This window comes from Amblyomma americanum, chromosome 2, assembly GCF_052857255.1.
Source record: "Amblyomma americanum isolate KBUSLIRL-KWMA chromosome 2, ASM5285725v1, whole genome shotgun sequence".
NCBI lineage: Eukaryota > Metazoa > Arthropoda > Arachnida > Ixodida > Ixodidae > Amblyomma > Amblyomma americanum.
This window is the reverse complement of record NC_135498.1, coordinates 8865859-8882937: the sequence shown is the minus strand read 5'-3', so window position 1 is coordinate 8882937 and position 17079 is coordinate 8865859. Positions and strand designations below refer to the sequence as shown.

The 17079-nt window shown below is 49.2% G+C and overlaps 1 protein-coding gene and 1 non-coding gene across 12 annotated transcripts in view; one reads left to right on the top strand and one right to left on the bottom strand.

The window, feature by feature from the left end:
* Positions 1–17079, bottom strand: part of Rbp6 (RNA-binding protein 6) — a 509349-nt gene that overhangs the window by 100224 nt on the left and 392046 nt on the right. For all 11 annotated transcript variants that reach the window (XM_077652967.1, XM_077652959.1, XM_077652964.1 and 8 more), the window contains one exon: positions 2224–2306. In XM_077652967.1, the coding sequence (XP_077509093.1) occupies positions 2224–2306 (83 nt within the window). The remainder of the gene's footprint in view (positions 1–2223; positions 2307–17079) is intronic.
* Positions 9291–9361, top strand: TRNAG-CCC (transfer RNA glycine (anticodon CCC)). Its single transcript has one exon. It is a non-coding gene; the product is annotated as a tRNA-Gly (tRNA).

Here is a 17079-nt window from a genome sequence, read left to right as displayed (position 1 = left end):
TGTATCGCTTATCAGCCACGCAAGCAGTCGTCGGCAGATCACATGTTCATCGGCCTATAAAAAGGCACTGTCTCAATAAACGTTTGTTCAGTTCCAGCCTGGCGTCCGTCTGATACACAAGTTTTTGCATGCAGCGTCAGTTGTTGTAGTCAGATCCCCTCTTCTTCTAAATTAAGAAATATTCGGTAAAAACAAAACTCTGGTTATAAAATACAAATGTAAGCAGTTTAGATTTCAAACTACAATATATTCCGAACCTTTTACGTAGAGCGATACTTGACAAGCCAATTGCATATATTTACTGATAACTGGAGTAACGCGCCAAAATTCGTAGGTAATTGAAGCAAGATTATAGTTCCTTACGCGCATAAAACAGCTTATCTGAAAAATAGAAAGAAGAAAAGGAAATTCACGCGTGCTCCGAGGCACACAACGAAACGGGCTGAGTGCGCGGGACAGAGAGAACAATATGAAAGCAATAATTCATCGCCTGCCGTGTCAAGGCGAACAAAACGACAGCTCGTAAAGGGCCCGAGGGACACGGACAGTGTAAAGCGGTCAAGTGGCAAAAACAACGCCGCGCCCTGCGCTTATGTCGTCCGCCGTCTCTTTGCGTGCGGGACGAATTTTAAACGCCAACTTTCTGGTTTTTTTTTTTTTCAGGCGAAGTACCGCTTTCAGAGCAGTCGTCGAGACTCTCGGAAGCGATTATAAGCAAAGAAGGGGAGCGGCGCACTCTGAACGATTAAGGCCGTGGGAAATAAAGGCAGAACAAAGAATCGAACGCGCCAGAGTGGCACATCACTGTGGAGGAAATAAGTTGATCCGGGAGCTGGTTCGTGCTTATTTGGATAATGTTCCTTGTCCCTTCGACAAGCTATTATTTCGATTCATTTCACTGTAGACTCTGCGATTTCGTGGCGAACCATAAGGCGGCACAGGATATTCAAAGCTTTTCTGTTTCAGACTTGGTGTTTCGCTCGTTAGATTTCCACAAAGGAGCGGTTTTACGCGAATCAACTGAAACAGCGTCAGAGTGACACAGGATTGTACGGATGCATTCAAACCTGCAGTGGCTACGGTCTAAAATTCGGCAAGCCACAGCAGCTCAATGCACAAAACACGCTACGCCGTCCGACTTCAAGCTAAAGGTATGAGGTGTGCATCTCCAAGCGAACCGAGAGCTCGCCAAATAAAAGCGCACAACTGAAAGCAGTTAAACTGGAGGCAAGACGGTTACGACGTGAGAATCGTTGACAGCTGTACGCTCGGCGGTGCGCTCTTGAAGCTACGTGGCCCTCACCTACCTTATCGCACAGACACAGTGAAGGAGAAGTGCGGAAGAAAAGCCAAGTAGCGGGCACCGAAACCGCCCTCTTAGGCCTGTTCGCTTCTATTCTGACGATATGTCCACCGACGCGGTCAGAGGGAGTCACCATACCGACTCCCGACTGAAGCGGACCTTCCTGTCAGCAGATCTCCAGGACCTTAGACGGTCATCAACAGATTGGGTTTACAAGCAGCTGAACTGCAAGGGTATGCGACGAATGCCACATCCCAACGCCGGAAGTGACCGAACAGCACAATGGGAAACAAGCTGGTAGCCAAGAGAAAGAACGTGAGATTCGCTATGCTGGTTTGCTACGTCAGAACCCGAGCAAGTATCTAAGAATCGAAGACAAGTATTTCATGAAAGAACCTGGCAGTTAAAGAAATTATTGACATCTCTGCATTGCGGATTGGTTTAACGGCAAGAAAATACTCGAAAAGACCTGACCCGTCTTGAAGACGGGGCTTAAAAAACTAACGTTGTTCATTCAAGTGTGGAGGTATCTGTTTCGTTGAGGCTCAGCAAAGATTGGACGAATTGAAGAAAAGATTAGTACCGAACCCTCCTGACAGAACTTGGCATTGTGTATTTCATGACCCCACAGTGCTGAAAAGAGGAGCAGAGAACGATGCCGCGAGGTAAAGTGATTAAAAGGCAAAAGAAATTCAAATCAGAGCCTCCTGCTCAGACCACGGATCCTCAAATGAGCTACAATATTTGACATAAGCTACTCTTGCTTTACTGTACAAGCAACTGAGTACATGAGCGACTCGTAGTAAGTTGCGGTGGAAGCATGTAGCTAAAATTCGCGAACACATCGTTCTGGCCACATCGCGTGTAGAGGAGGGCAACACACTTTGAACAAGACTAGCGACAAGTGGTCGCCTACTCACCATTTTGTTGTTGATTTCATGGAAGTGGATCTCGCACACTTTGTCTACGACGTCTTCGTTCTCAAAGGTCACGAACCCGAACCCTGCGAGTGGAGGAGAGAAAAAAATCAGCGCTGAGAGGCGAGTTGTAACGTCCCAAAGTATTCAGTGAACAGTAAAACGTATCCGCCTTGACTCCTTTTAATGCTAACGTCACGTTTGTTGCATAGCATCACTCAGCAGAAACATACTATGGTATTGAGGAAGACGTGCAGCTAGTATCTTTTTAATAGCTTTTGCATCTGAACGAACACAGTATTTCATATTGCATTGCTCTCAGATACAACTGAATGCACTCACTAGCCGCTGCGGTGAATAAGTGGTTATGGCGCTCGGCTACTGACCCGAAAGACGCGGGTTCGATTCCGGCCGCGGTGATCGAATTTCGGTGGAGGCGAAATTCCAGAGGCCCGTGTGCTGTGCGATGTCAGTACACGTTAAAGAACCCCAGGTGGTTTTCCAGATCCCTTCACTACGGCGTCCCTCATAGCCTGAGTAGCTTTGGGACGTTAAAACCATATAAACCAAACCATAAACCAAACAATTGAATGCACTGACAAACGACGGAACGAAAGAACGCAACCTCTTTTTACATTGGCTTCCTGCTATACCAGCTGCAACGTGAAGGTGATGAACACGAACTTCAAGCTAAAAGAAACTTCGACACTGGATATGCGATTAACAATAAAGAAGCACGACACCCGGCATGAGTGCGATAAATGCGCTGCATAGTCGGCGCTGTATTGTCACTGCTAATTATCATGCGCACTGCCATTTTATTTTATTTCTGTTTTATTCTTTATTCAGAATTTCGTTACATTCAGGTTTAAATGTTCCCCATCTGCAGCGCCAGTCGTTTACTGTGAGCACGGTAAATGCTGCTAAGGTTGTTGGTGAAACGACGCTTATTGTGATGATGGTCCATATTAAGTGTCGGCTACGCTGGGATCGCCAGAATTCTACGCTGCTACGTTGATGAAAAAAAAAAGCAGTTGTGGTTGTCTGTGACGTTTGGTGAAAAACTGCGCCGCAAGCGGTGTGCTGGAATGTGCTGGAATGCCACTCCAGATGACAGCCGTCGCTGTCGAAGTGACCGATGACACGATTAAAAGCATCTGCTGACGCACAACAGCGGAACAAACGACAGATATAATGGCTGTTTTCCACAGCACGACGTTGCAGCCGCGGCACATCACATTGCCTTGTCTTTGGCTTCTTTCTCAATGTGCTGTTAGTTCGCAAACGCGGGGCATGAAAAGCCCATCGTTAAGTGCTCGCATTCGCCGAAAGCAGCACTGCAGTTGCCAGGAGAAACAGCCAGCGCCGCAGTGCGTATTTCCGAATGGGGAGCACAAATGTGAAAAATCGCACAAACAGCGACCACTCTACGAAGCCGTGTCGTCAGAAGCTTAACTTTCGACTAGTTGGCCATTAACATCCCTTTACTCGCGAGTTCCTGCAACGCCGTTCCGCCGGCTCCCTCTAGTGCCGAAAAAGTGTGAGAGCCAAGCACACTGTGTGTACGAAGACCCGATAAAGTATTCGCGGATGGGCAGCCCTGCAAACAAACCCGGGCCGCATCGTCGTCGTTCCCTGATGCGCTCGCCTCGCCCGCACTTCTTTCCAGGCGACGACATGCTGTTGGAGGCTGAGCGCGAGCGAATGTGTGCCCACTCCATCACTGCAAGGCGGGCGGTTGGAGCGCGCGTATCGCGCGTTACGTACACAGGCCTCCGCGAGCAGCGTGGCGCGCGTCGTCCAATCGACTTAGCTTCTTGCTTGCCCCCTTCCTCTCTTCCACCCCCAGAGTCCTCAAAAATGGCACCACCATGCTCTTCCAGCAGCGACCCGGCGTCCTTCGCCAGGGGTCCTGCCCCCACCACTCTCAACCCGCGCTTTCTGGAAAACGTGGGCAGCTTCTCGCGAGCGACGCAGGGAAGGCGATATTCCGGGGAAAGTGATGGCGTCAACTCGAGAGATATGTAGTATGGATGCCTGGCCTCGGCACACACACGGCTCTGTATAGGATACGTGCGTCAAGCGTCCGCGACTCGCTGCAGATAAGGGCGCGGATGATGAGTGTCTGGCCCCGATTACAGCTCTGCAAGATACGGCGCTCCGATACCCGGAGCGCGGTGAAGAAAAGGCGTGCCACTGAAGTACACGAGCGAGGATTGAGAAAAGAGGGTTCTCTTTTGTCGAATGAAACAAATATGTCTATATAAGCGCGACATGGCGCTGAAACATCGACTGCGATCCCAGTTGCTTCTGCTTATACATTGACACTGGGTTCATCCTAACGAACATGCTGGCGATGTCCAAGCAAGGTTTTAAATAAGAAATGCCGATACTTGCAAAGACTTTTCTGCGAAGGGATGTGGCAACATGTAGGACGTTATCCGGAGTCGCGTCCTGTGTGCAGCAAGTAGAATAAGACCTACAACTATGTTTTAAATTTCGGCATTATTGGCAACTAAGAAAGAAACCCCTCTTTTTGAACAGTAAGAGCTAGCGCAGTCGTAACGGTCACTTAATACGTGCACGCCATAAACTCTCAAGCCATTCGCGCTTCGCCCCTGCAATGACTACGTCTGCCAGACCGAGTTTACGGTAGTCGTACGCTCTACATAATATCGATAGAAGGGCGATAAGCTATGCACAGCAAGCCGAGATCATCACGCATCACTATAACCGCAAGGCGACTGCCCAAGCGCGGAATGTAGCGTGAACATGGTTTGCAAAATCATGCCTTCTGGGCAACGTGGTCACCAAATAAAATATTGTACCCCTTGTGGTAAGAAAACGTTCTCACTCGCCTTACAGCCGCCTCCGCATCCTTCTTCGCGCAGGCACTCCGCTTATCACTTTATTGTCTCGTCGCAACACCAACTCCTCGAACTGACTTTTCCTGCAGCAGCCTTGATAGCCACCAGCTAAAGCAAAATGTGCGCCGGGGCATTTAAACATTGTATGAGCCGTATAGACTCCAATCATTCGAGCGAGAACCGTTGGTGGTGTACGCGTATCACTACAAGCTCCGACCGACAATTTTCGTTATTTTTTTTGGCGGCAATAGGAATGCTTCATAACTAGTTTGCCTTCAGACCCTGCTCGCCGCTTCGCACATCCGCACGCCTTCACCGCCATGCGACCATGCAGACGTATCGCACGAAAGAGAGCAGTAAATGATGATGGATGAGGTTTGCCCGCCTGGCAACTGCAGATGACAGCGATGAATATGCAGCGATTCGCACACAAACCACGCACACGCAACATACACGACTGCACGCGCGCGCACACACGCTCAAGGTTATCCATAGATTACTGCTGGTTAAGTTACGCGCAACGAAGAGAAAAGACGGGCCATCGCCGAGCGCGACGCCTAACGCTGCTCCCCTAAGACGTAAGATGAAGAAGGAGGAGGCAGTTTCATTGCATAGCAGAGTTGTGATGAGAAACTAAAACAGAGCAGTGTTGAGAGACGCCTCAGCTTTCCTTCCCAAAAGGTTTGCTCTTGCAGCGACTCCATTACATGATTCACGTGATTGAACAAGGCCCAAGAGCGTCCATCAGACGTACGCGCGAGCCATAATGGAAGCCAGGGCCGCCATTCATTACCTATTTGAGAAAGTGAAGCCGGTAGGAGACGCGAACCATACGCTTCCAAGTTTTCACGGACGCTGCATGTCCAACACACAGGAGAGCTGGGGCCTTTGCTTTGTAACATTCTTTTTTCTTGTTCATTCCTTAGCCCATCTTCCTCAGGTTTGATACCAGAGCCGGCAAAATACACTGCTTTGTAGCTATAACTAGGCAACATGAACTAAAAACAGCGACAAAGGAGAAAAAAGAATTAACCGCGAACAGCGTTGTCGCATAACTGAGGTCCTGATCTGTTGTTGCTTGCTGTCGATAACAGGCGATTCGCGCAAACAGTGTTTTAGAGGACGCATTCCAAGAGTTGTAATGCATTACTCGAAGTTGGTCACTCGTAGCTACCGGAAAAAGAAAAACGTCTCTACGGTTGGGCTTTTTCCTTAATGTGCTTGACCGACGCAGTTGTTCGTGCTTTTGGTCTCTGCGATGCAATGAAGACCGCCCCGACACCTGCGCGAAGCGCGCTCGGGCGGCTTCTTCACCAATGACGTCATGTTCATACGACGTCACATCACGACGAGATGGTCACGGATTTGAATTGGCTTAAAACTGTGTTGTGTCCAAGATCTATTGCGGACGCTCTTAGTAGCGAGAAAAAGGAGCTAAGCGTGCGAACCATACAGTTCGAAAGGAACATTAAACGAAAGACTAGTCTAACGTCTCAAAGATGTTTTCCCAACCAAAAACGCTGATTTAACGCACTGTCTCTTCGAATGGTCGCCTGAAACTTTTCTTGACGGTTCAGAAGACGGCGCTTCATGGGCGAGGCTATCAGCCACCTCGTTTCCCAGGACGGCTATACGCCAAGGAACCCATTGAAAGCGAATAGAGAGGCTCCTGCTGCGTAGTTGCTGGATCAAACTCAACGAACTGAGGCAGAACCTTTCACAGAGAAATTTCCGTTATAACCTCGAAAGTGCAGATTTCCAGTCTGTCAGAATTGTCACAGTGCCCTTCGTGCAGCGTGTCACAAACAACGCAGGTATTTTCGTACAATGGTAAGATGCATTACCAACTAACGAGGTGCAACGCTTTACTGCTAGCCTTCTGCTTCCCTGCTGTCAGAGTAAGACGCTTACCCCGCTTGTCGCAGACAGCAATAAATCTGGAAAAAATCCAGTGCAAGGCAGTCACTCCCCGCCGATAGGCATCCGCCGAAAGTGCCGTGCGGACGAGCAGGAGCCGTGGCGAGGAGAAGGGCGACACACGAGGATAAAGAAACAAGTCGAGGGAGGTCGAGCAGAAATTCAACGCAGTGCCAGATCATTTCCTCCCGGACGCCTGGCAAACAGCGCGCGGCGGCGCAGTAGTTACGCCCCTGGGCCTTGGAAATGCATACACTTGGGGAGGCGAAGGACGGGAAGGGGGGGGGGGGGGGGGGGGGTGACGAGGGATCGCAGAGTGAGGCGGCTTGGAAAAACGACTCATCCGACGGTCCTTTGAGCCTCCAAGTGGCGTAACAACCGGCGCTGGGGAATCAAAGGAGCCCCGAGCGCAAACAAGCAGTCCACCGTGACCGAGGGTTGAACGCGCGTCAGCGGGCGGCGGCGGCGGCTCGGTTTCATCCCTGTTTGAGGTTCGCCCGGCGGCTCCCTCGCCACCCGTGCGCTGGGTGGAAGAAGCACTCACTCGGAGTTCTTCACTCGCTCGCCGCGCAGCGCGAGGTGCATTGGAAAACTGCTGCCGGTGGCTGCCTCATCCACATCAGGCCGACCGTCAGTTTCCGCCCCAACAGCCTTACGTTATTTTTCGTTTCTTTTTGTCTTCTTTTTTCTGGGTCACAGATCAAAGCCAGTGGAACGACGCTTCCGAGGAGCCGGAAGCAGCGCTTTCAGGAACGCCTGTCACCCTCCCCGCTTCCTGCTCCGCACCTCTTTCCCTTCCCTCGTTTGCCTTTCCTCCGCTCTCTTGCTAACACTCCTGGGGGGGAGCACGGCGCTGGAGAAGCCGCAGAGCTTTCGACGCGGCCGTCGGGCTCGCCGAACGCCACGAGAGACACACGCCCGGTGATCAAAGGCTACCGACATGATGAGCGGTGCGCACGTCGCCTCCCCGATTAAGTGGACCCTGAAACAGCGACAGCGCGCGCTCAACTCTTACGGGACGCTCGCATCCCGCTAAGCCTTTAGCCGTTGTGAAGTTCCCCGGCAGTTCTTTGTCTGGTCCTTTCTTCATCTCCACTGCTGTAACCCTTGGGGCCCGAATACGCGTCGCGCGAGAACTTTGCCTATGAAAGGTTACGCTCAGAGAACGCGCACACAGCGAGTCCCGCCCCTTCGTTCCCCTCAGATTACTTGCAACCGCTTCATTCTAATGTGATAGCGCTAAGAGCCCCGTTCAGCGGAGAACCTGCCCTGGCGTAGTTGGCGTCGTCGCCAGTGTGCGAGGAAAAGCAGGATCGGTCGAAAGGGTTGCGACGCCACACGTGAAGCTATGGAATGAAAAGTGATTAAGATAACAGAACTGGTGATTAGAAGGTCGCAACTCGACTCAAACGTCATTAGGGCATGTAAGTACACAAAGTAAATGAATTGCGAGTCAGACACGTTCATACCGCTTGGCTTATGCGGGGCATTATTTGTATGTCGTGTGGTCTTTAACGTTATATCAGCAGGAGCCACTGACACTATTAACACTATCGCGTCATATCTTTAAAAACGGAGCTTAATTATCCCCCAAATTTTTATTTACCTTTTTTTAAGGCGCCTCTATTCGGGCTCTCATGCGGTCATGTTAGCGGAGAAGATACCGCGGCAAGCGTTCCAGCGACTGTCAGGACCGAACAGAATCAATGCGGACCAAGCGAGCCAAAAATGTAGGCAGTGCTAGGCTCATTGCGACTGCCTCGCCTTCAGTCACTACGAAGAGGCAGATGGAAAGCAATTTTTGTTGCCTCACCAGGCTAGGCGCTAAGAGAACGCAGGTGCTTTGAGGTGCCTGATCAGGTCCTTCTCTCAGGAACGCGACACGGTTGCGCGGCATCACGGTCCTATCACGTTTTGCGCACAGCTTAAATAGGCGACATGAGAATACAGCAGTCATGCTAGTGCGTGAACCAAGAGCATGAATGTACAGTGCACAGTAATAAATAAATAAATAAATAAATAAATAAATAAATAAATAAATAAATCGTGTTTTGCGAGACGCATAATTAGGTATTACTGCACAGCGTGCACACACGAACGAAGCGCTCGGAGTGAGCAGTCCGTGAAGCATAGACGAAATATCCAATAAGGTGATTGCACATAAGAAGACACCAAGGAAATTTAAACAATAAGTAATGGCACAATTCGAGCCATATACACCAAAATTGTCAATTTTGCCACATGCGCACTATGTAAGTAGCTCACTCAAGAAACACTTGCTGTAGCGCGCCGCTGGTGTAGTGGTATCATGCAAGATTCCCATTCTTGCGACCCGGGTTCGATTCCCGGGCGGCGCATCTTTTCCTTTTTTTAACCTAGGTTGGATTTTTTTTTACTTCTTTAAATCGAAGGTTACCATGCCATGCTCTCACAACTTTACCCCGACCGAAAATGTACAGAACAAAAATTCGGGCTCTTTGTCGCTAATCAAAACAAGGTCGCCCGGCATGTTCCCAAGCCAGTTTCTTCAAAATTCGCAACACTGCGGTTGCTATCCACTGAATCAAGTCACAAAATCCTACTTTAAACGCGAAATCTAAAACAATAAGACATTATGAATTGAAAATTCAACGCTTTCTCTGTCGAAGATGGCGCATTGCAAATGTCATATTAGCCGGCAAGAAACTGAACAGACTCGAAAAAAAAAAACAACGTCGACAACTACAGAACACCAGCTGTGCCTCCATTCAACGTAGTGCAACGTCATCGACCGGGAAAACATGAACGTTTGAGTGCACTGGGACCGTGCGGCGGCTCAGAGCCCTGCGTGCCCCAAACTCGCCTGTGTGAATAAAAGTATTTACTACTACCACTTCCGCGCAGTGCAAAGTACACTAATAAGTACACTAATAAGAGAAGGTGCAATACCTTTCATCACCTCTCATGTCAGAGCCTTGCATTTTTAAACAGTTGAAAGCCCAACGCCGTCCGTGGCTAACCTCTCGTTTCTTGTGTATGCGTATTTTGTATACGTTGGTACCCCGCTTTACAATTTCAAGATGCACTAACTGGCCTGGCCTCTATTGCACCTCATTTCTGAACAGCAGAATGTCTCATACAAGACCTAGGATGCTAATTATACACATCTCACATAAGACGGTTGCACCTGTACCTTAGTAAATGGTTCACGTATCAGCAATCGAGTATGCAGTTATGGCCTGTCTACGTGCTTCTGTATATTATGCCAAAGTGTGCATTTTTTTTTTTGCGCAAACACGGCAGGACACACAAAGAAACAGTCAAACACGGGCGCTAACCTGCAACTAATTTATTGAGGTAACAACCACGGCAATAAATCAGCTGCAAGTTAGCGCCCGTGTTTATCTGCTTCTTTCTGTGTCCTGTCGTGTTTCTGTGTCCTGTCATGCACACTTTGTCTGAAAACCAACTAGCCCAACATCTAACTCTTTTATAGTATATCATGCAGCGATGAACAAAACCGATTAAACAACCGCAACTATTGCGCTGAAACAATGTGTGGTAAAGGTTCAAATTTCTCCTAAAAACAACAAAAAATAAAAAGGTCACTGTCGAGTGCGCAAGACTTTAGAATTTGCGCAGCAACCAGAGAAAATCCAAAGGTAAGGCAACAGCAAGCAGATCCTTTCCGATTCTCTAATGCCTGGGCTGTCGTTTTCCGGCCGATTCGCGACAAGGATATATATTTTTGTCTTCTTTCTGTTCTCCTGCCATCTTTCACGCCAACATGAAGATACACTTAGGAATTGAAAGGAAGAAATAATGGAAAGTAAGCAAACAGGACGAAGTGAAAGCAGATGACCAGGTCGCTTTAATGCCTTCAAGACTGATCAAGCCTTAATGGATTAGCCTAATTTGCGCGCCGGCAAATGGGCGCTGTTTAACGAAGAGCGAGCGCTAACCCTGGGGATATCTCTGCTGTAACTGCGCTTGTTTTTTTTTTGTGGAAGCGACGACAGAAGAAAGGAAAGCTGTTGAACAGACATATTACGCTAATTATCAAGTGTGACTGGAACAGATTACGCAGGACTGCTCGGGCGGTATCGCTCCCCGATTGCCTCTGCTTCCATGCTTCTTGATTTCTCTCATTTTCCGACTCATTTTTCAAACATCCGTGTCGCAGCACCTTTGCCTTAATCCTCCGAACATAGGGTGTCTTAACGTCTAGCCATCGAATTCTTAGCGCAGCTTGGAGGACATTAAAAAGGGGGGCGGTACCGGACGATTGTGCATGCAAACTAGGGTATTAAGCAAGATCAATCGGATCTGCAGCCCTTTGCAATTAGTGAAGGCCTTTAAAGATTTCGAAGGGCTTCACAGCTTGCGGACACACACACACACATACACACACACACATACACACACACACACACACACACACACACACACACACACACACACACACACACACACACACACACACACACACACACACACACACACACACACACACACACACACACACACACAACCACACACACACACACACACACACACACACACACACACACACACACACACACACACACACACACACACACACACACACACACACACACACACACACACACACACACACACACACACACACACACACACACACACACACACACACACACACACACACACACACACACACACACACACCGACTCTGTGTGTTGTCGGTACTCTTCATAGTCCCCGTCTATAAGTCTCCTGCTCTGTATTGCGCCTCTGTCATGTACCAACTAGCCTGTATGTTCACATCAATAATATCACTGACATTCACGACTGTCGTCGAGATATGGCAGTCGCCTCAAAGTTGACACCGACACCAAGAGGTCAGTGGCAAAATTCAGACTTCGGAATAAGTTTGGCCGGGCGGCACAGGAAATCAGAAAACGATGTGTCGGAGTTACTACGGCGATGTGGAATAAATCAATAAAAAGAAATTTTTTCGCGAACAACTACCAAAGAAGGATGCCTAGAGAAAATAAGCGAATAACATCAAACGCTGAAAATTCCCCGCAACGCTCTGCTTGCCTCGGGGGCGTAGCCTGAGCCAATTCGCACAGGAGGCGCCGCCGCCGATGCAAGCGAACGGAGGAAAGGCTTCACCGCGAAGCACCGAGGCGCGAGCCAAGCCGCGTGTGAATATGCCGCGCTGCCAGCGGCGGCGGCGGCGGCGATTATGGAGTCGATAATCTCCGTCTGCGGGGCCATAAAACGCCATTTTACGGCTGCCTCGTTAAATTACCCGCGCCAATGGCAAAGAAACACTCGAAAAGCTGGCGTGCGCGCGCGCTCCGCACTCGACGGAGCGTGAAGGCGAAGCGCCCCTGCGCGGCTCTTGTTCGTTCGTGCATCGCCTTTCTTTGCTTTCGCGCTCTGCTCGCGCCAAAGTTCGCCGCGTATCAGCTGTCTTCTTACGCGCCACTTCTGCTCGCGACAGCACAGCATCCGGAGGAACAGCGAGCCGGAAGGAGAGACTCGCTGCTGGCGGTGGAGAGAGCCTTTCGCCCGTTTTCTTGAGATAACCCGAACGCGGCGCAACTTTTTTGCTCCCCGCTGAGACGGCGGTTTACTGCTCGTCGTTGTTCGTTCGATAAGTTTTGAAGAGCGCTAGCGAGGGCCATGAAAACTGAACAGTGGCGTCAGCCGACGTGCACCGACCGGTCAAACTAACGCGCACGGCAGCCGAATGAAGAAGCGCTGCACGCGGAACGGAGAGAGGCGATGCTTGCTGTAGGGACTGCGGTCGTTAAGCATCGAGCCTAGCCAAGCAGACTACGTACAGCAGAAGCTGCCGCAAGCACTACCAGCCTTACTAGCACGTCCACTCAGGCTGCTCGCAGAAAAACCCTTCGCAGCAGACAATTATAACGACAGCGCAGCAGCTAAGCATGCATTCCCCTGGTGCTTCGATGCTACAATACTATTGCCTCCACCTGACCGTGATTTACCGCTGCTCATTTTCCCAACTTTAGCGAGGATTCAGTCTCGGTACGTTACGTTACGACGTCTCACTTCGCCTCACCTCCCACCTCATCTCAGTCATTCATATCCTTCATGAAATGATTTGAGTTTTCTACTGGCGGCCTTCTTTTTGGTATTCCGCACTGCGGTCGTTAATCAGCACGCCCAGCCAAGTAGATTACCATAGCAACTTGAAGCAGCACAACCAGTATTACTAGCACGTCCACTCAATCTGCTCCAGCGCAAACCTTTCACAAAAAAAAGGGGGAGGGGTGTGATAAAAGAATGAAACGCTCGAGCAGTGAAAACGAATTTCCCTGCTCGCTGCTTATCACTGCAGTGCCGTGCTGTCCATCCGGTGCCGCGAAGCAGCTGAATTTCCTCCGGCAGCAATCCCTCCTCCGGACAGAACACCAACGCGAGCGCTCTCTTTTCTTGCAAGCCGCCGTTAGACACGATCTCGCGAAAGCATCCCTCTCTACGGCTCTCTTCCCTTTCTTCTCCCCCGCTGCTTCCACACCGGTCGTCACTTTCCTCCTCCGTTCACACCTCCCCGCTTTGTCGCGGCCCTTTCGTCTCGAATACTACTCTAACACACTGCCATCATTGGGCGCCAACCGAGAAGACGTCCGCGAAAGACGCCGGAGATAGCAGCGCTCTCGCCGAAAGGCGAGCATCTCTAAATAAAAGCCGCATCCGTCTTGTTTACTACGGCATCAGGAGGAGAAGAGGGCGAGGTCACTGCTGCCGGCCTCCTTGCTCTGGATCGTCGTAATCGGAATCAACCGAGTATTCGGCGCATGCAGCTGGCTTCTTGTCGTCCTCGGCGCGGTTGCGTCTCTCGGGCGGCGGGCATATATCTCTTCGAGAAGGCCTGTCGTTCGTCCCCCCGTCCTGTCCGACAAGATGCACCGCATCGCTTCGCAAGAGGGCTAACGCGAGGGAATGGTTCAGGGTTTGCGCGGCGGTCGGGCTAAAGATTGACTCGTTCGGGGGGAAGCAGATCCCTGCGAGGGTTCGACGCTCTCTTCTCGTCCCTAATGGTGACGTTATTTACGCGCCACTCGGCGAGCTGCTGCTGCAGTTTCGAGGCGCTACAGCGTGATGATGCTGCAGAGCGACTTTGGCTTTTGCTTATGTGGGACTCAATGGCCGTAGTGTTTCTGCGCCTCCGCGCCCCTTCCCTTGCCTTTACTGTGTGGAGAAAAATGCCGCCATCTACCAGCCAAATGCTGCGCTCGATGAGAAATCGCTACACTTGCCGTGAAGAGCACTACTCTAACGAACATTTGTTCATTGTTATGTACAAAAAGCATATTTCGGTGGAGGCGAAATGCAAAAACGGCCACGTGTTGTAGTATGTCAGTGCACATTGAAGAACCTCAGGTGGCTGAAATAGATCCGGACCTCTCCACTATGGCGTCTCTCATAGTCGACGTCCACCTTTGAGACGTTAAACATAACATAACAATAACATAACACTATCATAACAACATAACACAACATAATATTACATAAAAGCGTAACAATAACATGACCACATAACATATCATAACGCCGTGTGCATACACGCGTATATTTTATCACGATCATGGAACGTGACTGTGGCACTGCCGAGGAAACTACTACCTTGAGTCGTCAGCTTCCGTGATTTTGCAGTTGGCTCGTGAATGCGTGAGAACAGCCCATTTGTGGAAATCGCTGCCTCGAGCGCGTAGCTTCCAGTACAGTGCTACAGAAAGCTTTCTATGTAGCTCTACTTCACTGACAACATCAAAGAAAGTCAGATCAGATGCGAGAATGAAGAGCCTATAAACAGCACCAATCCCGGGACGATGCTTCTGAGAGCATTTTTGGTTCACACATTGAAAACAAACAAACGAACAAACGTAACAGAGGTTTTCGGCAATCTCTTCCGGAGCGTTTTTTGAATAAAGGTTAGTTTCAGTTCAGTACGGTGAGTATGCCTTCTTCGCGCCTTTTCGCGTTTTCCTGTGCCGTTTTCAACGATGTAGTAAGATTAAGTTCGCTGCCAAACTTTAAAAAAACGCCGCCGCCCGGGTTTATAAAGAGCGATTCCCATGTACAATTCAATGAGTCATTACTCAAGGGGACAATGCTTGTTTTCTTATTTTTGGCTATGCAGAGCCGCCTACTACGGTGTTGTAATTCATACTGACATATATGATTGTTAAACATCTAAAGGATATCCGCCTTCGCGACTGCAAAGTGGGCTAATGTACTTGAGCTGCGAACCCTTCTCCGATTCATTTCTTTTCAGTTCTCTTGCACACTTTATTGGCTGTCCCAGTGCATAGTAGCCAACCGGAAGCTGCCATCAACTCTGCGCACATCCTCGTCATACCTAACTCGCTCTTATCAACGCATGCATACAGACAAAATGAGCTTGAAAATAGAGGAGGACATTTCCTCGAAGGGGCTTTTCGTTGTTTCCTTCTCCTAGCCAAGAAGGCCGTTAGGATGCGCTGTAAACAAGACCAAGAGCCGTCTTAAGTGCTCCTAATTCGAGCGCTTAAAGGTCCCCGGTGGCCTTACTCGGCACACGCACCGCTCAATTTCCGCGCAGTAAACAATGCGCGGACATTAGGGTGATTTTCAACGTTTATGCCCCGTAGGCTGCGAGCTGAAAAAATTAAAATCAATGTTCTATATGGCTTTCTCTGCTGCGCGAACACTAAATGTTAACGCGCGAGTTCAACCAAGTAGCGCTGCTTAATGAGGCCCGCCAAATCAGGACAATGTTGTAAACGAACTAGTCAGCATTTAAGAACGTTTTCGCTAACCTGGCGAAAAATACACACCTTTTGATCTTTGGACCCCGAGAGAAGATAAAAACCAGAATTTAGACCTCCCCTGTCTTCCCTCCTCTAGGGTTATTTGGATCGCGTGGCCTCAAATAGCACGGTCTCGAGAGTGTCGACTTTCTACTCTGGGCACCAGTTAAGGCTCCCTTTAATATGACATCTTTTGAAAGTTTACAGACAGTCTATAGACTGTGCATTGAAACTGACATCATGCCTACAAAATAGGAGGTGTGCTTGGTAGTTTTCTGCTACGATGTACGACGAAGGCGATGGTCTTCACCTCAAAGAATGACTCTATATACCGCCAGATTTGAGAACAAGAAAAATTAACCGGACGCCTAAGTCACCTTAAGAGGCGACTGTAACAGCATTGCAAGCAACGTTGCTGCTACATGTTGCTGTGCCTGTGTCAGTTATTTCTTCGCATGCACAGTCACTGCCATCGCATCTTTATTGGCACACATATAGTCATGTGCTGAGTATATCTTCGTACAGTTCCTCTTCATACGTATCTTCTGTGTCTTCGTCCATGCAGGTGGCCTAGATACCGTCTCGGCACCCTCCACCCAACTGGCTCCAACCTTGTCTAACTCCATACCAGCTGGACCAGCGTCATGGTCACATGACCTTATGACGCCATCACCATCGCTAAATCAGCGATATTTGTGACTAACGTAGGACGCGAAATCGCATGATGTGAAGTGCCACCGTGGGTAGGTGGCAAGTGAATTGAGTAAGTTTAATCGTCTTCTGCCACGGCGGACAGGTGGCGATGACGCCGTAAGGTCACGTGACCTTGTAACGTCATCGCCCTCTCGACCAATCAGTGATTTTTATGACTAATAGAATAGAATAGAACTTTATTTACATCACTATACATGATGTAGGAGGCCTGCAGAAAAAGCTGCCAGTAGCCAGCTTGACAGGGCCGCAGGCCCCCTTGCATTGGCAGTACTCAGTGGAGATAAAAAGCACCCATGTCATAACAAAAGAAATCGCGGGAACAGTGCATGAAAGAATACGAGGTACATACATGATAACTGAAAAGTGTCATTACATACAACTACATTTCTCATGCAAAAAAAAACAAAAACAAAAAAACAAAACAAAAAATGTGCAATACAATTTGAAAAACTCATTTGAAGTGGACGCGAAACCGCATGATGAGAAGGCTAATGCTCTCGCAATAAAAAGAAAGAGAAACTGCTGTAATTTGAGCTTACATCAGGGGTAGTATTCATGCAAGGCATCCTAC